Source organism: Pinus tabuliformis, chromosome 2_1 (assembly GCF_031772625.1).
Source record: "Pinus tabuliformis cultivar Carrire ecotype Pingquan chromosome 2_1, CPIR1, whole genome shotgun sequence".
NCBI lineage: Eukaryota > Viridiplantae > Streptophyta > Pinopsida > Pinales > Pinaceae > Pinus > Pinus tabuliformis.
Window position 1 is genome coordinate 786,323,984 of NC_142299.1, and position 25,857 is coordinate 786,349,840.

The following is a 25,857-nucleotide window of genomic DNA, read 5'->3' on the forward strand; positions in this document are numbered from 1 at the left end:
ATGTAGAGATCGTGTCGCCCTTTTCACACTTGATATTATGAAGCTTGTCTTTCAGCGCTAGCTTCCTCTGATCGCTGCTATTTTGATATAAATATTTCAATGTTTTCCACGTCGAAAACAGTGTCTCCTTCCCATGGAGGCTCGAGACAATGTGGTCTCAAACTCCCTCTAGGAGGATTCTCCTCGCTCTAGCCACACATTTCTTCCATTCTTCCAGTTGAGTAGCATCAGTCGGCTTGGGGACTTCTTGATCAACGAAGTCCTTTAGACCATTATCCTCTAATATTGCATCTATTCGATCCTTCCAGGATATATAATTTGAGCTGCCATCAAGGGCATACTCGAGCCTTAAACCACTGAACGCCATTGGTGAAATTGAGATGTGATAAGAACTCAATTTCTATCTTCAAGAACCAAACTTCTCCTTATCCTTCTTATATACTGTTCTTCACCTTGATCACCTTTTCTCTAATACCATGTAGAATTTCCCACCGTAGATCAACAGATTATGCAATATATTAAAACACAATACAAGATCTACTTCTACAACACTTTGCAGAAGCTTAATGAATTGAGCAAGATCAAGAGAACACATATAATTGAGAATGAGAAATCAATCACACATAACACAGAAGAAATAACCTGCGGAAAGCCTCAGCCTAAAATCACAATCTCTGTATTATCACACAAGTGGAAATCTTGTTCAAGTTACAAAAATAATCAGCTCTCAAGCTATCCTGCTTTCTCTGCAATCAAACAATACAACTCACAGACTGAATAGATATTGTATATGTCATCCTCAAGCCCTCCAAGCCTCCTATTTCCTTGCGCATTTTTTCTTGGGGTCCAATGATGTCACATGTGTGAAATGGCCTCATCACACTCACTAAACCTGAAGAAGTAACTACACAATCCTCAAGTAAAAAATTTCTTCTGCATGCAAGGAATATTCATAATGGAATATTCTAGCAACTGATAGTACACTGCTCCTCCATTTGATCTCAATTGGGTCTCTGTCTAAATTGACATGCATGAGTTATTTATGAAAGAATACTCAGTTATCTAAAGTGTAGTAGTTACATTGATGCAAGAATTAACTAACTGAACTTACATTAATTCAACAAATTGTTTGAATTAATCTAACTGGACTTGACTCAATTAACTAACTCAACTAATTACAACTCATCCTTATCTCTTTAACTGATGGATAAATTCCTCAATTAATGGAGAAACTGTTGCATGTCCCCACATAGACTTCAAGTTTGATTTTCCTTAACTAATTAACTCAAGATGAATTAATTAATTAATTTACAAACTGTTGCTAAGATCAAATTCGAATTTTACTTCACTATTTTAGTTTAGGCACTGACTAAAATAGGAAGGTATCTCAAAATTCCATTTATAGAATGCTATTTTTAGCACTTCCATTTTTCCATCCATTGTTGCTAAGATCAACACTGGTTGAACTGCTATTTATAGCAATGCTATTTTTAGAAATTCTATTTTTAGCATTTCTTGTTGCTATTTTCAACATGAACTTAAATTTCTTCATATTATAAGAGCCAACACATTTCATGTATATGTTGTATTATATTCCAACTATCTTGTTTACTCTAAATGGCATATGTATTTTCTTTCTTACGCATGCATGTATGGACTATTCTGTATGAGTATGTATGAATCTTTCTGAAATGTGTTGTTGGTTTAACCATCACTTTCGATTGCCAACTAACTTGCTTTCTAGCTTGTGATGTATCTTTTCTCGTGTATTCCCTTCCCATCCGACTAATATTACAGGTTTCCAAGGGGCGCACTCATCTCAACCCACATGTGTTAGAACCTCTCATGCACCTTCCTTGACTCACTGCAGCTGTCACACCCTTGCTACCAACAGAGTTATCTTACTTTCCTCTATGTGAAATCGCGATCAAGGCATTACCATACGACCCACTGCTGGGACTCCTACACCAAACGGTCTGAGGTCTAATTGGGACTTCTTACCGGGGAGATCCCCTTGACATGTTGGTTGGTCCAGCACCATCAACAGGATGAAAGTGTAGAGTACCCATATATTGCAACAATCTTGTCAATAAATTAACATTCGGTCCTAATATGCTAGCCGAAATGGAGCAAATAGTTAAAAAAGATTCTTCATAAATTAAAGGCTGCTGAAGATAGACAAAAATATTATGTAGACAGAAAGAGGACGTATAGAGAATTCTAGGTAGGAGATCACATGTATTTACGGGTCAAACCGAAGAAGAGTATCTTGCAGTGGAGAGGGTGTGCTAAATTAGCACCTTGATATTGTGGTCCTTTTCAATTATTGGAATGAATTAGACCTGTGGCACATAAGCTCACATTACCAAGAGATATCCAGGTTCATAATGTTTCCATGTCTCCTTGTTAAAAAAATATGTGTATATTCCTCAACATATAATTAATTGGGAAAATATGCAGGTAAATCAGTTAGTGAGATAAATTAGTATATAATTGTTTTATTATAAGTTAAACTAATGATGGTAATCTATGATGATGGGTAGGTCAAATCATAAGGAGAATTTTTGGTAGAACCTCTTTGTATTCTCGAATGAAGAGAAACAACCTTGCGGAAATGAGCCATCACCCAGGTTAAAGTGTAGTGGAAGAACTTTGGCCCAGAAGAAGCCACCTAGGAAGAAGAGGATTTCATGTGGAAAGCTTATCCTGCATTATTTTCATAAACCAAAGAGAACACTGGGGACGATGTTCCTCATAAGAGGGGGGAGATGTAACACCCCACATTATATGAACAATTAACTTGTTCTAATGTTTTACTTTTTCTTTTACTTACTGTTATGATTCTATCATAATATGTTCGATGAGAACCTTAAAGAACTATGGCTGAGTTGGCCAAAACAATTTATAAATAATGCATGCTAAAAATTAAAGTATTTTCAGGAACATGAAAACAGTTCTTAAACCTCCTGAGATAGTTAAGGTGGTTACTCACCTTTTTCCTCAAAACAAGAATTTGAGGAAGGCCTAGGGGGTCGAAGAATTAGAGAGAGGAAATGATACATTGGGGCTAAAGGAAAAATGTTGCCATGAGAAAATCCTTGAACTAGGTGATATAAACCAGTGGGAGGCTGAATGAGGGTGTGCGACTTGAGGTTGGACTATTAGTTTTGATGTCTCAAGATACCCCAAATTGAACATAGGGTTCATAAATACTATCTAGAGGGGAAGAGCTCAGGGGAGAGTCTGGATGTCATTACTAGACTCAAGGCTAGATGGAGAGATCTTTCGGTAATAATACAAGATTTCAGAAGGAAGAAAAGAGGCTACTAAAGCTAAAAGACACAGATAAGTATCCTATGCACTCAAATGAAAACTCATTATTTTTTTTTGTATAGAATTAATAGTAGAAAAAAATGAAAATAATTGAATGAAACTGTAGTAAAGAACTATATATTTCATTCAAATAGTAACTCTTTATTTCTCTTTTGTATAAACCTGAGTACATTAACTTTGAATAAAACAAACCTGAGGATTATAGTAAAAGGAAACAAATAACCATAGCATTATACAACTATTTACTCATGAAATTAACTTAAGGAAGCTACAAAAAAAAACAATTCTGGATGTTATCGCTAATAAACATTAAAGGAAATAATGCTATCTTTCACACCAAAACCCATGCTCAAATGTGTATATTTAGTTATGCAAACATCTCTCAACATATACATCAAATCTGGAAAATCTAAAGTTGGGAATGACATTGAAACGAAAACATTTGTTTTAAGTTAAAAATTATAGACACAGAAACTGGAGGAAATGACAACATTTCTCTTTGAATAATTTAAATAGTTAACTCCAACAAAAATGTGCAGTCAAGTTGAGACCGAGTGCAACCCACATCCAAATCATACGTCTCTAGTAAATAATAATAATATGGAACCATTTTCCAAGAAAAATTCATAAACAGTTCTATACACATCACAAACATAACAATCTCGGTTCGATTTTGAACCTCATAAACTCAAAAGAAGGAGAAAATTAAATGACTATAACGAATCAACCATATGTTCATAAGGGCATTTAACCGTGAAATCAAATAGTACAATTCAGCTATTGTTTGGGGTTTTGCTGGAGGACAAAACCCTATAGGATAATAACTTGTAGAGTGACCTAGTCAAACGCAACTAGACTCAAGAAAGAATTGAGCCACCAGAGTGGACTAACCTATAACCAAAGCGCGAAACCGGGTATTAGGATCACCCTAACTTCAACTTTGCAAAGAGATATTAGTGAAATTTCTTCATTTACCTGTGGAGAAAGAACATTAAGTGTTGGAAAAGCTCGAATGATAAACCTCCATGTTCGGGTGGATTGCAGGTAGAAATAATGAACAAAATTAAAAAAGACTGAACTACTGAACTGTATTTTAAAGAAGAAGTCATGAACAATTTACCTGTGGTCGAAGTCCCGGCTATAGAAACCATAAGGGCCTCTACCATTCAAAATGATAAGGGTAAGAGAATGTATAAAACTCGGTTTTGTTTAAGAGGGTAAATGAACTAGAGCAAAAAGAAAAGAAAAAATCTTACCTGTAAAAACACCTCTTTCGAGTCACCACCCAACAACGTTGACAGTTGTTGTTCTAAGCTTGTAGAATAAAAGAGTGAAGCTCTGTGTAAAAGGGTACCATATGAAAGATGAAGAATGATTGGAAGAGGAACCAAACCCTTCTTTGGACTGCAAGGATGGAAAGGCAACATTAATGGAAGCAGGGAACCTGGTTTCGGTGAGTGTCATAGCCATTTAGAACTTGCAAAACTCTAAAACTTACCTTGTCAAGCTCTCAGCACTGTAGAGCTTTCCACCGGAGTAACCAGTGCTCGAATGTCGAGAGGAGCCAGATGGGGAAGGGTAGATAGATGGTTACCTCATTAACCCTAGTTTCCTCCCAACCATCAGATCAACATCGACAGGATCAATGATGGAAAAACCTCCACCTGCACAAGAATGACTTGGAAGGAGTACTTAGCGTAAATGCATGAGCTGGGCAATACATGACACCTCTGATGGCATTGAATGAGTTAAATGGCCTTGGGAGGGGATGTGATTAAACATTAAAAACCATAAACTTTAACCATTAAAAATTATGTCTGTGGTAAGGATATGATATTAATCGTCATATCTCACATGTTATGAAATGTGTGCCAGTAATAAATGACAGTATATAATTATTTATTTATTTAATTGAATGTCTAGATGTTACAAATTTCCTTCTTTATAGGAATAGAGATTCAGCTCAACACAATAATTTGATTATTGATATCTATTTTTTTGTGTAAGCTTGGTAATACTTTCTTTTTATGTTAATCATATATAGGCAGGTAACAAAAAATATGTTTGATGGCATCAACCTGCCTGAGGGAAACCAAGTCTTTTGGCCACTGATCAACATCACATGTCGTCCAAAGTTTAAATAGTTTGAGAATATCCATCCATGTTAAATAAACAACTCTATCCCAGCTCATCATTCCTTCCCCTCTGGACATTGAAATTGCCACATAACTTGACCTTCAATGAATTAGTTGAAAGGTTGGTAAACGACATACCCAGGATAGACAATATTCCCTCCCTCTGGTCTTTCATTCTACCATCTACCCTGGCATGTCTCCAGTTCCACATAATTAACCACGCGAGTGCATAATTGACAGCCGCACTGGGTTTTGAGTCCCCCAAATCCCCGTTAATGCCCCACTACACCAAAGGTTTACCAGGAAGCTGAGCAACGGCTGGTAGGTTAGGCTTTCCAACTTTATGATGCCCCGACACCTTGTTCCTAGCCCACTGGGCCAGAAAATCACCTGAGAACCAGAAAAGACTACACTGGATAGACATGCATGCAGTTTGGATCCCAGACCCCCCTTTCTTTCCTCTCTGGCCCTGAGAATTGCTAGGCAATCGCAGGCCCTTAGGGGAGCCTCAATCCCTTCTTAGTCCTAGACACCTGTTATTAACAAAATTAGGAGCGAAGTTCACATCCCAAGTGCCAAGAATTGCCACTAACCCTCCATGTATCCCCTTTTTCCCAAACAAGTTACCATATAATACAAAAATTAAAATACCAGACATCAACAATAGAGAACTGAACCAAATTCCATCATAAACATGCGAAACCACCACCATTCATTGCCAGACCAACCTCCATTCTTGCAGCATTGACTCCATATCAAGACTAAGGCGAGCCTGAATTACATACCAGTTTCCCTCTGAAGTGTTCGTGGCGTCTTCCTACTGGTGGCGACAATCCCTCCTCCTATAGGAAAGTTCTCCCGCCCCCTTCCCACCAGCTTCTAGTCTCGTCTCCCATGGCCAAATCCAACCTCAAACCTTGCATGCATGCTCTAGTGTCCCTCACCACCGTTCTCCCTCATTTAATAGCTAGCCTTACCATTTGCCTTCCCAAGGTAGCTGACCCCTGTTGTCATTCTCTCTCGGTTCTTACTACCACATGCGTGTGGGGTCCTTAGGTGGGCCGCCCACCAGCCTTGTCCACTTGCCCCTCACACATGTCATCGATGAGGGATCTCCTTTCCCATCACACCCCGATCGAGGAGATTATTGATATCTATAAAAATGTATTTATACTTTATTTTCTTTGGACTTGAATATGTGACTAATAATAAAAAACACATGTCATTTAAATATTTAATCCATTTATAAACTAAATTTTATTTTTGAATTTAGACTTATGTGATCCATAATATGTTTGACAAAATTTTTAATAAATGTTGTTTTTATAAATAATTATTATATCATAACTCGACAAAACGTTTAAGGTTTAATAATGACCGACGACACTGTTACGTCGATTTACAAGCAATGTTTTGGACTTTGTTTTAGCGATAAGTAAGAGGTGAGTGTGAACAGCTGTGAGTGTAAATTGTTTTTACGATGATTAACAATTTTAATGTAAAAGTAAATAGTCCAAACCATCGCATTTAAAAAATGAGATTGTTTTGTGTGGAAATTTAATTTTGGTGGTAATGATTATATATATGGAGTTGTCTATTAGGAAGTGAATAAGTGAATAATTAATAATGAGTGAATAAGAAAGATTTAATTTTTATAGAATATTATAGAGTATGTTTAATAGTATATATAAATTGAAAGTTGAGAATTATTTTCAATGTAACTATATTTTGTTTGTGGTTTTAATTGAATTTATTAATTAAATGAAAATATTATATGAACAACAATCACATGAAATGTGTTATGGTTTTTTGACTCATATAAAATGTGTTATGTTTTTTTGAGCATGTGGTCTTGATAAGTGATATTATTGTAATAAAAGTATTTAAAAATTAAGAATTTCCATGATCAATTAAGGTGAATCTCCATACCTAAAAATCTTGTTCCACGTTTTTCTTATATATATATATATATATATATATATATATATAACTTGTATATTAATTCTTCTTATAATTAATAACGATAATACTTTAAATGAAATTATAATATAGTCATTTTTTTTTTATTTTTTTTTAATTTAGCAATTTGAAATATATAATAAAGTAAATATTTTGATATTTATTATAAACATTATATTCATCTTCCTTAACTTATCTTCTTAACCTATCTTCTTGTTACTAATTCACTCATGATATATGTAGTCTGATTGGAACAAATGGCAGACAAAAGGATTGAAGGGAGGCTCTGGGCGCGTGTCGCGAGGAGATGCAGACCAAATAACAACCATCCTGGTCGCCTCAGCTCAACTCAGTCAGCTATGGCCATACCAATCCGTGATTCACAGGTATCTTGAACATCCAAGGCACGCACTGCACTAGTTTTTTCCAGATCCTCTGATTCCATGCATGCCTATTTCTCGTCATGACAACTCCGAGTGTTTGTTTAGCCATCCTCCCTATCCATCTCGCAGACATGCATTCCTCTATCACCATTATGCCCTTTGTAACAGGGTTATGCAAAGAGTGCTAGTTTTTTGGCTTCTCCTTGATCCTTTCGACTGCTAGTCTCAGCAGAGCCTCTCCCCCTGAGCATTTCTCTATCTCTTTATCAGAGGTCATAGTGTTCAATTTTCTATTTTGCGGTTTTTGCTGGAGGTCAACTGGTGCTCTCCCCTCGACATGCGCTTGGAAAGAGGTCAGTATATCACCCCTTATAGTCTCTATTTTATCTCTGTATCTGTATCTCGTTTCTTTATGGAAGTAGTTTTTTAAACTCTAAGTTACAGAGGTGGTATAATATTATGGGTGTGAGTGCTGTTTTTCTAATTCGAAATACCACGTCGCTGTTTTAAGCACTATAGATGGAAGGAATATATGGATAAATCTTGTTTGTGTGTTTACCAGAGTGTTTATTTTAAGTCTATGAGCATTGTTTTGGTTTTTTACAATGGTCTGGGAAATCATCCACAATTTGAAGAGATTCATAGTTATTCATAAACCTTGCTCAGACATTCGTCTTAAGATAGGGGGGTGGTGGTGCATCATGGAAATATATTGTTGCTGCTTGGTTTGTAACGACTCCTCTACCAGCTAACAATCCACAGGAAGATAGCATTTCTCATGAGCCTCATCCAGTTGTTGAATGATTCATCCCCTGTAAAACCTGTGACCTCCAGGAAGTGAACCCTGAAAGCCTTGTTCCCCGCCTGCCGGAGTTTTTCCTTCCTCAGGACCGGAAAATTTCCCACGGGACCAGATTTTTTCAGCTAAATCAGGAAAGGAATTTCAAATCTCATTGGGATTTGAAGAGTGTCCTTTGGGTGACGTGTTTTTGTACTTGAGAGTACATTCAATATAGGATCATCCTTTCTTAGTTAATTTCCTTCAGCAGTGACGGCTCCCATCAGTTAATATCTTTTACCATAAATTGTTTTTTTAATCCCATGCATGCCTCGATCCCTGGAATCATACTTCTTGAGTGTTCTGGGGTTCAGTCTCACTGTCAGATTTGTTTTAAATTCCCCTCATCTGGCATTAATATTCTGTAGGCTTTATATCCAGAGTATGGTCAGAGATTGATTAATTGCTGGTACCAAGTCTGATCTGAAAATCTATTTAGGACATAGATAAATCCCGATAATTACTGAGGCAAAGGAGTTGGTGGCGCATGTATGGTGGATCGGATGCGTCAGCCACGGAGGCCATGGTCAGGGCCGCAATCCAGGTCGAAAAAGCATGGAAGAATGCCATGTTGCCGGGTGAAAGGCAACCGACCCGTGATGACGTGGTGGTGAAGCCGTCATGTTATGAACCTGATAGGGAGGGGATAAGAACCAAAAGAGAACAGTCTTCCCGAGAGGAGAATAGAAAAGGCGGTATTCAACAGAAGGAAGAGTTGTTGCGTGAACACGCTAACAATTATAATAAGGCTCGGAACCCCGTTAAGACCTCTCCTCCACCAGTTGCAATAAAGCTGGACAGCTCTCATCTGACTAAAAGAATAGATAGCCTACAGGATCTCGCCTTGGTGGGTAAGTGGAACTTTCCAGAAATGGATGATATTGAGATGAGAAAGTGGATTGAGATACAATGGAAACCGGTGATTGGATATACCCCCATCATTTCCAATCTCATGAAAGAATGGTACTGCTTTCATTTTCTAAAGGCCTGTGATGTTGAATCCATTTTGAATCACCCCTGGGTTTTTAAAAGAAGTTTTCTCGCTCTCTATAGATGGTACATTGGATATGACCCTCTAAAAAATACTCCTTCGAATAACTTAATTTGTGTGAAGCTCCCAAACCTCCCCCTAGAGATGTGGTCCAAGGAGACTCTAGCTGAGATAGGTAATTCCATCGGTCAGTTTGTTTATGTTGATCCTTGGTGCCTTGGTGCGAAGGACAAGAGAATAGCGTGGATCCTCATTGAAAAGGCCTATAGGGGGAGGGGGGGGTTCCCAGACCATATTGAGAATGCCTAGAGAGACTTGAAAATAAAGCATAGGCTGGAATTTTGGGGCATCCCTTTCAGATGCTCTGCTTGCCACATAACAGGTCATTTGATAAAGAATTGCCATCGGATACTGAAACCGAAAGGTAGACTAGCGCATCGAAAGATTCAGACAGGCTCGCCCACACGCGCTGAAAGGGAGGTCCCATCTCCTACAGCTAGTCTATCCCTGATGGTTATAGTGGACGGGCAGAATAACAATGTCATCCTATCCCTGCATTTTTTACCTCAGGACTTTTCCTTTGACCAGGAGTCAAAACCTGAAAGCTCGGGCAAGCTTGTACGCTCATAGAAAAGCATGTCTCCTCTTCTGCAGTGTTCTCCCATTCCTGAACCGACCGATGACAGAACTATTCCGTCTCCTCCTCCCATCCAGTTTAAAGACTTTACAGTGGGATCCCATCCCATTCTTATATCCTCATCATCGCCGACGCCCAGAAAGAACACGCCTCCATCCTCTAAAGGCAAGGAGTCGATGTCAACTCTTACCCCGCCAAACTCCCTGGCCTCTTCCCCTGCAAATCCATATGATAGTGATTTAGAATTCCTCCTAAGTAGAAGATCCCTGGAGCTTGAACCACTGACCATTCATAAACCTTCAAATCCGACCCTGCCATTTATAAGCCCGAACCCAGCAAGGAACATAACAGTAAGAAAAAAGCATAATGGAGGAAGCAAACATTTTAGAGGAAGGACAGCTGTTGATGACAGCGGGATATCCCTGACCGATGTTCCCATCTATGAAATTACAGAATCTCAACCTCTTAGAGCAAGTACGGCTGGAGAATCTTCCAAATCACCTTTATGATCTCCATGAACATCAGAGGTCTGGGAGCAGACCTTAAATTTTTGGCGTTGAAGGATATTTTCTACTCAGCTAAGCCAAAAATCATTTTGATACAAGAAACCATGCATAGTAACCATGTGTCCATAGCTTATTTCAGGAAAATGTTTCCCTCATGGTTCCTGGTAGCTTTAGAGGCTAAGGGTCTTTCGGGATGGCTGGCGGTGTTGTGGGACCCGGATTGGATCAGGGCAAAGGCGTACAAATGTTTTGCTGGTATTCTCATTTCGGCTTCTATCAGAGGGAAAGAATGCCCAATTAATATTCTAAACACCTATGCTCCTTACAAGAACGGGATCCCTTTTTGGGAAAAAAAATTTGATTCAGAAATTCTTGATATTGAATCATTGATAATTGTAGGTGACCTGAATGTAACATTAAGCCCAAAAGAACAATGGGGAAACTGCAGGCGCAGTGATCCGCTTGCTGACCGCTTGAAGTATGAACTTCTACACAGAAATCTTGTAGATATAGCTCCATCTAAAATGATGCCGACCTGGGACAATGGAAGATCAGAGGAGGCATACATTGCTAAAAGGATTGATCATTTCATTGTTCATGGTAGCATTATTGATAAATTGGGTATGCCACAATCTACTATTGGGCAGGCATTAATATCCGACCATAGACCAATTTATCTCAGCTGGAAGGAATGTGGTTTCAGAAAAGGGTACTCCTTTAAATTTAATAGGGCATGGTTGGAAGACCCGGAGTTCAACGAGGTCATTGCCAAATCCTGGAAGGATCTTTCTGCATGCGATACGGCCCCCCCTTTCATGACTTTCAGGGATAAGATATCAACCATTAGGAAAGTGGTCAAAGATTGGCAATTTAAAAAAAGACAGAGGGACAGGGCCAGTCTTCAAGAAATGCTGAAGGAGCTGGACAGTATCTTAAAGGATTTGGATGCCAGCTCTTTTTCTTTTAGTTTGAGCTGCCGCATCAAAGAATTGGAAAGGAAAAAACAGAACTATCTGAAGCAGGAGGAAGCATTCTGGAGGCTAAAGTGCAGGGTAACTTGGCTACAGGAAGGGGACAGGAATACTAAGTTTTTCCATAAATTCGCTAATTCTAGGCACGAGAAAAATACAATATGGAAAATAAGCGATGGCCAAGGGGGATTTTTTACCTCACAACAAGATATATCTAAAGAAGACATAAGACATTTTAAAAACCAATATATGACAAGAGAAGGATGTGACTTCTAGGACATTTGTTGGGCTATTGACCTGGTCCCTCAAATGTTTGACGATGAAAAGAATGCAAGCCTTTTTCGGCCTATAAAAGAAAATGAGCTCCTGGATGTCATGAAGGCCTTTAAAAAGGACAAATGTCCTGGCCTGGACGGCTGGACAATAGAGTTTTTTATTCACTTCTTTGATATCATCAAACAAGACTTGCTGAGGATGGTTGAGGCATCCAGAATCTCAGGGAGCATTCATCAGCTCACATCATCAACTCAAATAGCTCTCATCCCAAAAAAAGTGGAGGCGGTCTCCTTTCAAGACTTCAGACCGATTTCCTTATGCAACATAACCTTCAAGATCATCACAAAAATCATAGCTGAAAGGATTAAAGTGACTCTGGCCACTTTCCTTACAAAGGATCAACATGCTTTTTTGAAGGGAAGAAATATCCTGGATGTCGTCGCTAATACTCAGGAATGTCTGTTTTCTATGCTCTCTAAGAAGTCAGATGCTGCCATTCTTAAAATTGATCTACAAAAATCTTATGACTGCTTAGACTGGGGTTTCATAAGATGCTTACTTGCGAAGATCGGCCTAAGTTCAAACTCTATCAGCTGGATCATGGCATGCGTGGAAAATGTGAACTATGCTGTCATTATTAATGGTATGCCTTCTCCTTTTTTCTCTAGTTGAAAGAGGCCTCCACCAGGGATGCTCCCTCACCCCGCTTCTGTTCATCCTGGCAATGAACTTCCTAAGTCTTCACATAAACAAGGTGGTCTCAGAAGATAGATGCAAGCTAATAAAGATATGCAGGAATAACTTCATCTCGCACAATCTTTTTGTTGATGATGTTCTTATTTTTGCAATGTTATGCAGGGTATCGTGGATCTGCCTCAATGACATCCTTAATAGATTCCAAAAAGCTACTGGATTATATATGAACAAGGCTAAATCTATTCTCTTCCACAACGACAACAACTTGGAAATGGTCAAATGGATCTCAAAACTATTTGGAATCGAGTCGAGATCGATTAAAGATGGCTTAAAGTACCTAGGCTTTCAGTTAAAAGAAAACAGTTATTCTATAGCAAACTGGCAATGGTTGCTGGATAGATACTATAAAAAGATCTCAGTGCGGGAATACAAGTTTTTATCCTTGGATGGTCGGGTGATATTAGTTCATGTTGTATTAACGCAAATGGCTATTTACTGGGCTCATATTTTTTTCCTCCCTGCATGTATCATCCACAAAATGAATAAGATTTCTGCAAATTTTATTTGGGGGGGCAAATCAGAACAACAAAAATATCACCTTACTAAGTTGGAAAAGGTCTCTTTACCCAAGAATTTGGGAGGCTAGGGCTTACTGGATTTAAGGACTTTTGGCAAAGCTCTCCTTTGCAAATCTCTGTGGAGAGGAGTCTTCGGGGATGGTCCGTGGAGCTCCACCATAAAAAAAAAATACATGAAAGGAAGAGGCATAGAATACTGGTTCAGGAAAGGTAGGATTGGAGCCAAATATGGCTTTGCTATTTGGCTCAGTTTCCGCAAGATTAAGAAATTTTTTTTAAACAATTTGAAGTGGAGTTTACAAACGGGCAGCAGAATTCTTATTGGCATAGATCCCATCATGGGGGGTCGGGAAAACATATCCTTTCCAGGGAAGCTTCTTATTTTTTCCACAGATATGGTTTTTTTACTTGGGATAAACTCATAGCTGCGTGGAATGGTCCAATCCCCCTCTGGAAGGAGTCCTCTGATTTTGGCATGCCAGTGTCGCTAGCTGAACTGTGGAATACTGTAAAGGAATCGTTGACTAGTTGCGGCTTTCATCGTTCATTCACAGCTGACTTTCTGACCTGGGCAGTTCCTAAAGCCTGTCTGACGGCCCAAGTAAAAGATATCTACAAGGATCTGATTGGATTGAAGACTCCTCTCGCTAGCTCGCCTTTTCCTCTGATCTTATGGAAGTCTGGGTGCCCTCCAAAGTTCATTTTGTTCTCATGGTTGATGTTCCATAACAGAAATTTGACATGGGAAAATTTGAGGAAAAGGAGATGGCACGGTCCGAGCAGATGTGCTATGTGCGAGTCTAGTGAAGAATCTAATCTTCACATGTTTTTCAAATGTCAATCTTCATTGCAAGTCTGGCAGGCTCTGGCAACTATGGTTTCCCTCTCATTGATTTTCTCTCAATTCAGGAAGCTTACGTCAGGTGGAGCGGGCAAAGAGATTCCTAGAGGCCCACGATTATTATTTTTTCCTGGTATGCTTGGAAATGGTGAAACAATTTTTTTTTCAAAGAATCAAGGATCTCCCTAATTTCTACCATGCAACAGATCATAGCATCCTTTGATGCCATACCAATGAAGCGTCCCAAGATGAAAATAGACAACAGTAAGGCGCAGGCGAGCATCTGCACTGGATCCCCATGTGCGTTTTTTGATGGAGCTGAACAACAATCCATTTGTGGATGCGGGGTTCACATCATAATGGATAAGGATCTCCAATACTTTATTTCATGGAATGGAGGAAAGGGCACAAATAGTTTAGCTGAGGCGAGGGCTCTTGCAGGCCTTCTCGCTTTTTGTATCTTTTTTGATATTCAGGCTATCTCTATTTATGGTGACTCCAAATCTGTGATTGATCATGTCCTGGGGACGAGCCATATCAAAAGCCCTCATCTAGCAGGCTGGCTGGACCGGATCATGTTTTATTGGGGCCTCCTGAAAGACAAATCCATTCAACACATCTGTCGTGCTCAAAATCAGCAAGCGGACAGCCTGTCAAAGGAGGGTCTGCTTCTTGTTGCAGGTTCATGGTCTTTGAAGATATCAGATGGTGAGAATTCCTGCTTTATCCAGGACTTCTCAATCCCCGGATCATAACTCCCCTATGGTGTACTCCCAGGGTTTTCCTTTATCATCGTTTTGCTGTTAGTTTTTTGGACAGGCCGAGGTATGGCTTTACAGAATGCCTATGATAAAGGACTCATATATGAAATGGTTTTGTCCGTGAGGCATATGTCAACGATTCTCATATAGGATATGTTTATGGTTTGTGTTTATAAATGATTTTTGTATATGTCCGATGATTTTTGTTTCTGCCCTGAGGTTTTCCTTCTCTGCTGGGGGAATCGTCTTTTTCTCAGTTTTGTTATTTAGTCTTGAGTAAAAGATCGAGATCCAACAGCGCTTGACTGCTGTCTTATGTACTATTTGGTCCTTTATATTATCTCAATATCTTTTTTGTTCTGAAAAAAATAATACTAAGTGCAACCATCTTGTACTTGTATTCCGTACTTACAACTACTTACAACAACCCCCTTTTATATAAAAAAATATTTTCTTTTCAATTATTCCCTTAGTTATTGTAACTTGGTTATGGTAACTTTCGAGTTATATGAACACATCTAATTTCGATTGGACGATTTTAATATTTTGATTCTAAGTAATTTGAATAATATGGATTGGAAGTAATTTCTATTAGTTACAGAGCATTTGATGGTAAGTAATTTCGATTTTGTATATATGATTTTAAGATATTAATTATTTTATATTTGGGAGAGAGCTTTTTATTAGAATTTGGTGAAATATTTTGTAATAAAATTTTCAATTTAACTAAAACGTCCTTTTGACTCTATGTATTAGATTAAACATTTGTAAACAAAATAAATTTAAATGTTAAAATTACAACTCAATCCTTAACCAAAAAACAAATAACTACAAATAACCAACCATCAAAATATGATGATAAGCCATTATATATTTCACTTCCACTGAATTGGAAACATATTTCTCAATCACGTGGGTTTCCGTTTTCCAATATTATTGTTATTTGCTTTTTATTTTTTTAAATATATATTTTTAATTTAATAGAATAATATAAAAACATAAGTACCTATTAATAATTGATAGGAAAGTTAATATTAAATTTGAAAGGTTACGTCAATATCCAATAACGTGTTTGCTTTTCATGCTTACGTTTTTTAAGGTAGGCACAGTTCGAAATTGGCACTAATTCAGGGGATTGGTGATTTTGATAAGTATACGATGATAATCCATAATATATTTGACTTCCACCGAATTTGGAAGCATATATCCCAAGCACGTGGGTTTTCGTTTTCTGATAGTATTGTTATTTGGTTTTTATTTTTAATTTTATTGTGAAATTAAAATATATTTTTTGCACAGCCATATTTATATTAGTAAATGTAGTTGATATATGTCGAAGGCGTATAAATTAATATTACTATTATTATTTATAGATCACAAAAATTTAAATTCAGAAATTATAAATATTTATTTTTAATAATTTATAGTAATTTTTATGGATTAATTAAACTCAAGGATTTATAACCCAAGGACTAATATTAAAAAGTCTATAAATAACATTATACCCAATAAATATGAACCCTTAGATTAATAAACCCAAGGAAATAATAAATCCAAGGGATTTATACTAAAAACCCAAGGGATTATAAACCCAAGGAAATAATATTAAACCCAAGGGATCAATATTATAAACTCAAGGTATAAAAACCCTAAGATAAATATTATAAACCCTAAAACAATCATGGTTAACCATGATTGATTTTCATATTGAGACAATCTTTTTCATAATGCGATGTTGGACCATGGTTGACCATGATTGATTTTAATATGCACAGAATCTTTGTAAAAATGCGACATTGGACCATGGTTGATTTTCATATTGAGAAAATCTTTATCACAATGTGACATTGGAACGAGGTTGACCATGATTATAAACCCAATGGATTTATATTAAACCGAAATATTAATATTATAAACCATATGAATAATATATACCCAAGGGAATGATATTATAAACCCAAGGGAATAATAAACCCTAGGGATGAAAATTATAAACCCACGATATATAAACCCTAAGACGAATATTATAAATGCTAAAATAAACATGGTTGATCATGGTTGAGAAAATCCTTGTCACATTGCAACGTTGGACCATGGTTGACCATGCTACATCATGATTGATTTTCAGATCACGTCAATTTTTGTTATAATGTGGTGTTGGACCATGGTTGATTTCATATTGAGACAATCTTAGTCACAATGTGACATTTGATCATGGTTGACCATGGTTGGGTATGTTTGACCATGATTGATATTATAAACCCAAAGAAATAATAAACCCAAGGGAATAATATTAAACCTGAGGGACAAATATTATAAAACCAAGGTATATAAACCTTAAGATAAATATTATAAACACTAAAATAAACATCATTGACAATGGTTGACCATTGTTGATTTTCATATTGAGAAAATCCTTATCAAAAAGTGGCTTTCGACCATGGTTGGCCATGCTTTACCATTTTTGATCTTCATATCAGCACAATCTTTATGACAATGCGTTGTTTGACCATCGTTGACCATGATTGACCATATATGGTCATGTTTGATTTTATAAAACATGGTTGACCATGGTTGATCAAGGTTGACCATGATTGGCCATGCTTGACCGTGGTTAACAATGATTATCATATTAAGACAGTCTTTGTCAATGCGACGTAAATTATAAACCCAAGCTATATAAACACTAAGATAAATACTATAAACCCTAAAATAAACATGGTTGAGCATGGTTGATTTCCATTTTGAGCTAATCTTTGTCACAATGCGATGCTGGATTGTGGTTCAACATGATTTATTTTCATATCAAGATAATCTATTGCAATGCGACATTGCATTATGGTTGACCATGGTTGATTTTCATATTGAGATGATCATTGTCACAATGCGACATTCGACCATGGTTGACCATGGTTGGCTATGATTGACCATAGTTTACCATGATTGATATTATAAATCCAATGGAATAATAAACCCAAGGCATTGATATTATAAACCCAAGGGAATAATAAACCATAGGGATTAATTCTAAAACCCAAAGGGATTATGAACCCAAGGGAATAATATTAAACCTAAGGGACAAATATTATAAACCCAAAATACATAAACCTTAAGATAAATATTATAAATACTAAAATAAAGATGGTTGACAATGGTTGACCATGGTTGATTTTCATATTGAGACAATCCTTGTCACAATGCGACCTTGGACCATGGTTTACCATGCTTAACCATGGTTCATTTTCATATCAACACAATCTTTGTGACAATGTAGCCTTCGACCATAGTTGACCATGATTGACCATGGATGAGCGTGTTTGATTTTATAAAACATGGCTGACCGTGGTTCACCAAGGTTGACCATGATTTGCCATGGTTGACGATGATTATCATATTGAGACAATCTTTTTCATAATATGATGTAAATTATAAACCCAAGGTATATAAACTCTAAGATAAATATTACCAACCATAAAATAAACATGGTTGAGCATGGTTGATTTCCATATTGAGACAATCCTTGTCACAATGCAATGTTGGACCATGGTTGCCCATGCTTGACCATAACTGATTTTCATATCGAGATAATCTATTGCAATGTGACGTTGGACTATGGTTGACCATGGTTGGCTATGATTAACCATGGTTGACCATGATTGATATTATAGACCCAAGGGAATAATAAACCCAAGGGATTGATATTATAAACCCAAGGGAGTAATAAACCTAAGGGATTAATACTAAAACCCCAAGGGAATATATTAAAACCAAGGGACTAATATTATAAACTGAAGGTATATAAACCCTAAGATAAATATTATAAACACTAAGATAAACATGGTTGACCATGGTTGATTTTCATATTGAGACAATCCTTGTCACAATGCAACATTGGACCATGGTTGACCATGCTTAACCATGGTTGATTTTCATAACAACACATTTTTTATGACAATGTGACGTTCAACCATGGTCGACCATGATTGACCATGGTTGACTATGATTATCATATTGAGATAATATTTTTCATAATGCGATGTTGGAGCATGATTGAGAAAATGATTGATTTTCATATAATACAATCTTTGTCACAATGCGACATTGGACCATGGTTAACCACAATTGATTCTATAAAACATGATTAACCAAAGTTGAGAATGGCTGAATAATATTAAACCCATAGGAATAATATAATAAACCCAAGGTATCTAAGCCCTAATTTAAATATTATAGACACTAAAATAAACATGGCTGACCATGGTTGACTGTGGCTGATTTTCATATTGATGAAATGCTTATCACAATGTGACATTGGACCATGCTTGACCATGACTAATTTTCAAATCGACAAAATATTTGTCACAATGCAACATTGGACCATGGTTGACCATGGTTGATTCTCATATTGAGACAATATTTGTCACAATGCGACATTGGACCATGGTTCACCATGATCTATATTATAAACCAAAGAGAATAATAAACCCTAGGGATTAATATTAAAAGCCTAAGGTATATAAACCCTAAGATAAATATTATAAAACCTAAAATAAAATAAAAATCTTTGACTATGGTTGATAATGATTGATATTATAAACACAAGGGATTAATAAACCCTAGGGAAAAATACTAAAAAGCCAAGGGAAAAATATTATAAACCCAAGATATATAAAGCCTAAGATAAATATTATAAAAACTAAAATAAGCATCATTGACAATGGTTGACCATGGTTGATTTTCATATTGAGACAATCCTTGTCACAATGCGATGTTCAACCATGGTTGACCATGTTTAACAATGGTTGATTTTCATATCAACACAATCTTTGTGACAATGCACATTCAACCATGATTGACTATGGTTGACCATGATTTACCGTGGTTGAGAAAAGGAATAATAAAGCTAGGGGATTGATCTTATAAACTGAAGGGATTAATACTAAATCCCCAAGGGATTATGTACCCAAGGGAATAATATTAAACCCAAGGGAAAAATATTGTAAAACCAAGGTATATCAAGCCTAAGGTAGATTTTAAAAACACTAAAATAAACATCGTTGACAATGGTTGACGATGGTTGATTTTCATATTGAGAAAATCCTTGTCAAAATGTGACTTTCGACCATGGTTGACCATGATTGACCATGGATGGCCATGTTTGATTTTATAAAACATGGTTGACCATGGTTGACTATGGTTAACAATGATTATCATGTTGAGACAATATATGTCAATGTGACGTAAATTATAAACCCAAGGCATATAAACCCAAAGATAAATATTTTAAAGCTTAAAATAAACATGGTTGATCATGGTTCAGCATGGTTTATTTCTAGATTGAGATAATATTTCTGAGAATGTGACATTGGACCATGGTTGACCATGGTTAAGACATTTATTGATTATAAACACTAAAATAACCATGGTTGACAATGGTTGACTGTGGTTGATTTTCATATTGAGGCAATGCTTATCACAATGTGATAGTGGACCATGGTTGACCATGATTGACCATGATTTAGTTTCAAATCGACAAAATATTTGTCACAATGCAACATTGGACCATGGCATATTGAGATAATATTTGTCACAATGCGACATTGGACCATGGTTCACCATGATCTATATTATAAACCAAATAGAATAATAAACCCTAGGGATTAATATTAAAAGCCTAAGGTATATAAACCCTAAGATAAATATTATAAACCATAAAATAAAATAAACATGGATGACCATGGTCGAAAATGATTGATATCATAAACCCAAGGCAATAATAAACCCTAGGGATAAATACTAAAAACCCAAGGGGAAAAAATTATAAACCCAAGGTATATAAAGCCTAAGATAAATATTATAAATGCTAAAATAAACATCGTGACAATGGTTGATTTTCATATCAACACAATCTTTGTGACAATATGACATTGGACCATGATTGACGGTGGTTGACCATGATTGATATTATAAACCCAACAGAATAATAAGCCCAATGGCTTGATCTCATAGACCCAAGGGAATAATAAACCCAAGGGATTAACACTAAAACCCCAAGGGATTATGTACCCAAGGGAATAATATTATAAACCCAGGGTATATAAATCCTAAGATAAATATTATAAACACTAAAATAAACATCGTTGACAATGGTTGACCATGGTTGATTTTCATATGGAGACCATACTTGTCAAAATGCAACGTTCGACCATGGTTGACCTTGCTTAACCATCATTGATTTTCCTATCAACACAATAATTTGTGACAATGCAATGTTCGACCATGGTTGACCATCATTGACCATGGATGACCATGTTTTATTTTATAAAAGATGGTTGACCATGATTGATCAAGGTTGACCATGATTGACCATGGTTGAATGTGGTTGACGATGATTATCATATTGCGACAATCTATGTGAATGCGACATAAATTATAAACCCTAGGCATGTAAACCCTAAGATAAATATTATAAACCCTAAAATAAACATGGTTGACCATGGTTGATTTCCATATTGAGACAATCTTTCTCATAATGTGACATTGGACTATGGGTTACCATGGTTGATTTTCATATTGAGACAATCATTGTCACAATGCGACATTCGACCATGGTTGACCATGGTTGGCTATGATTGACCATTGTTTCCCATGATTGATATTATAAACCCAAGGGAATAATTAACCCAAAGCATTGATATTATAAACCCAAGGGATTAATATTAAAATCCCAAGGGATTATGAACACAAGCGAATAATATTAAGCCTAAGGGACAAATATTATAAACCCAAGGTATATAAACCCTAAGATAAATATTATAAACACTAAAATAAACATCGTTGACAATGATTGACCATGGTTGATTTTCATATTGAGACAATCCTTGTCAAAATGTGATGTTCGACCATGGTTGACTATGCTTAACCATCGTTCATTTTCATATCAACACAATCTTTGTGACAATGCGACGTTCGACCATGGCTGACCATGATTGACCATGGATGGCCATATTTGATTTTATAAAACATGGTTGACCATGGTTGATTAAGGTTGACCATGATTGACCGTGGTTGACGATGATTATCATATTGAGACAATGTTTGTCAATGCGACGTAAATTATAAACCCAAGATATATAAACCCTGAGATAAATATTATAAACCCTAAAATAAACTTGGTTGAACATGGTTGATTTCCATATTGAGACAATCTTTGACACAATGCAACGCTGGACCATGGTTGACCATGGTTGACTGTGATTGATTTTCATATTGAGGCAATCTGTGGCAATGGAACATTGGACTATGGTTGACCGCGATTGATTTTCATATTGAGACAATCATTGTCATAATGTGACATTCGACCATGGTTGACAATGGTTGGCTATGATTGACCATGGTTGACCATGATTGATGTTATAAACCCAAGGGAATAATAAACTAAAGGGATTAATACTAAAACCCAAAGGGAATATGAACCCAAGGGAATAATATTAAACCCAAGGGGAAATATTATAAACCCAAAGTATATAAACCCTAGGATAGATATTATAAACACTAAAATAAACATCATTGACAATGGTTGATTTTCATATTGACATAATCCTTGTCACAATGCGACGTTGGACCATGGTTGACCATGCTTAACCATGGTTTATTTTCACATCAACACAATCTTTGTGACAATATGACCTTCAACCATAGTTGACCATGATTGACCATTGATGCTCATGTTTGATTTTATAAAAAATGGTTGACCATGTTTCTCGAAGGTTGACCATGATTTACAATGGTTGACGATGATTATCATATTGAGACTATCTTTGTCATAATGAGACGTAAATTATAAACCCAAGGTATATATACTCTAAGATAAATATTATAAACACTAAAATAAACATGGTTGAATGTGGTTGAGCATGGTTGATTTCCATATTGACACAATCCTTGTCATAATGCGACGTTGGACCATGCATGACCATGATCGATTTTCATGTCGAGACAATCTATAGAAATGCGATGTTGGACTATGGTTGACCATAGTTGATTTTCATATTAAGACAATCATTATCACAATGTGACATTTATACTCATAAAAAAAAATTAACATAAAATAAATAACTTCCTTATTAAATTGTTTGATATGAAAATTTTAAAACAATATAGTTTGTTAATGAAAAAACCATCCCTTTTCATTGTAAAATCCCCCACACCAATGTTCCCATCAATAAAAAGTAATCACATAATCACTTATATTGTTTTTAAATAAAATTATTAATAAAAAATTATTAAATTACTTTTCAAGTACCTAATTTCAATATAACATTGTCCCATAGAGAAGGGGAAATTTTTATTTCCAGTTATGCACCATTAAAGTCAATCCAAAGGTAATGAATTATATACATTTTCTATTATATTCTCTAAATATTTAATAAATAATAATAATATTTAAAAAAAAAATATCATGTAATGTTCACATCATTTTCACTATCTTTAACATTTATATTCAATCTTCAACAGTTATATTTTATACGATATTGTTTCTCTTCGGTATCAAATTAAGTTTTGAAAAGCGAAATGTTCACTCTCGAATATCTCAATTGAAACACACAACTATCTAAAAATATTACTCATCATCTAATTATAATTAATACAACAACGATTATTAAATATTAAAAAATTAGAACTAATCAAATAAATATAATTTAAATTATTTAAAAGAATATATATTTTAAATCATAATATGAAAAACATAAACATATTAATTTAAATTATAAAAACTTTAAGAAACATGTTAATTTGAATTTTAAAAACCATAAATAAAATTAGATTTAAGGAGCACTTTGCTGCATTCTGTCACATGCAATCTAACCAGTTTACAAGGAACGAGACATTTTGAATAATGGTGAAGAAAAGCATGAATTAAAAACTTAGGTTTAATCATTTAAACCAATTAATTAATAATGGGTTACACCACATCTTTCTCATAGTAATGAAGTCCTTTTCTTATGTATTTGAATTTGCAAATGATACACCAAATTTTACACACGTTTATTTACTATTCAATTTGAAAATTGCTTAAAAAAAATTTGGTGAGTGTATGAGATAGGTTACCTGCAGATATATAAACCTAAACATCGACAATCGAATTATAATGGTTAGTAATTCCACCCCCATTTTTTAACCAAAAAAAAAACCCAAAATAGAGGAAAAGTATAAGAATGTTATAACATCCCAATAGTTCCAAGTATGTGAAAGCCTTTCCCCATAAGAAAACCATGGAAAGTTTACAAAACAACTGTGTGTTTTTATTAAGGTGAATTCAATTTAATCATCTCAGTCCCCAATCCCTGAGCAGTTATATCTTAATATCTGAGATATATGCATCGTAATGCCCATTGAAATTCTAATTGGCATTCCGTTAATAAGTTTTCCTTTAATTAGTTAAAAAGTATGAGATCATTAATCTCAGCATTGGAATTAATTGAATTTCTAATGTGCATTCCGTTACTAAGTTTTCCTTTAATTAGTTAAAAAGGATGAGATAATTAATCTCAGCATTGGAATTATACTATCAAACTCGTAATATGACAATCATAAAATCATTAATATAATAATTAGATGGGTGGTATAAGTAATATTTTTACATTAAAATATAAGAGTTATTTTTAGTGTGATTTTTTTAAGTTTTTCTAGTTTAATTTCTCTAAAATCTGATTGGAGTTTATTGAAATCACAAGTTTGATGGGTAAACCTTGCACAATCCAAGTGCCTTGGAAGTTTTTCAAGGTGCTGAATCCATATACAGTCAAAAAAACCAGTTTAAATAACACAAATCAAGATTTCACCTCAATTTTTTTTGCTAAATTTAAACACTGGAAAGTCCAAAAAATCACATTAAAAACAACTCCTAAAACATATGATAAAATGATTACATATAACAAAACTCCATAATCTCATATGGATTTTCAAAGATGGATGGTCTAGATTGCAGACTTTGGAATGACATTTTAAAAAATACGATAGATAGCAGTCAATTACTATTGATCAAATATCTAAATTAATATTTCAAACTCTACAATTCACTGATTGTACAAGGTTGACCATTATTATTTATAATTCCTTTGGAAATAGACCATAATATACATAAGCAACAGCAGAAGATTCCGCATCAGCACTGATCGAGAGCGAAGCCAATTTGACCGTTGGTGGAATCGAAGGAAACCCCAATATGCTGCTGCTGAATATTCCCCATGATAGATAGATCAGAGTCGGTGGGCGCAAAGGCAAAGTAATGAGTACCCATGGTATCCACTGGAACCAGATAATTGTTAGCCGGGAGAGATAAGCTCTCCCTGTTGGAGAAGTGGAAGTCTGACAGATCATAGCAGGTGTCGAAGAGGGAGACCCACTTGACTCTAGGAAGATGTTGGGTACCCGCAATGAAAGCGTTCCTCATTGCTTCGTAGGCAGGTTCTATATAATGAAAATAAAACTTGCATGAGCTTATCAAGGAATCCCAAACAAAATCATGTGATGCAAATCAAGAAATCACAAATGAAATTATGTGAGGCAAATCAAGAAGATGTCGTTTCAGTGAAGGAACAAGTCGTAATAGAGAGATTCATAGGACTCTAATGGAATTACTCAATCAGCTGGACGGGTTTGATCAATTGGGAAAAGTATATCATAATATTCGAAGGTGTGTTTTTATTGGATGATTGAAATTTACTAGTTCACGATGCATTGTCATATACTATATATGTGATTTAAGATGGTTTCAGTTTCTTTATGTCTTTTTTTCATTATATCGGGAAACTCTGGATTATTAATGTATTTTGGTTTAGGTAAAAATGACCATGGCCACTACTCAACTCTACGTTCTAGACCCTGCCTTTCTTCGACCAGGTCATTTGGATCATAAGATTGAAATTCTGTTACCAAATGATCAAAGC

General features: G+C 35.7%; 1 protein-coding gene and 1 pseudogene across 1 annotated transcript; one reads left to right on the top strand and one right to left on the bottom strand.

The window, feature by feature from the left end:
* The first annotated feature begins 14,377 nt into the window (after window positions 1-14,377).
* Window positions 14,378-14,899, top strand: LOC149202937 (uncharacterized). The gene has a single exon (XM_089401732.1). It carries the CDS (start codon window positions 14,378-14,380, stop codon window positions 14,897-14,899), a length of 522 nt encoding a protein of 173 aa, XP_089257858.1.
* A 10,174-nt stretch (window positions 14,900-25,073) lies between these two features.
* Window positions 25,074-25,361, bottom strand: LOC149202938 (protein ASPARTIC PROTEASE IN GUARD CELL 2 pseudogene; annotated as a pseudogene).
* Between the last annotated feature and the right edge of the window lie 496 nt (window positions 25,362-25,857).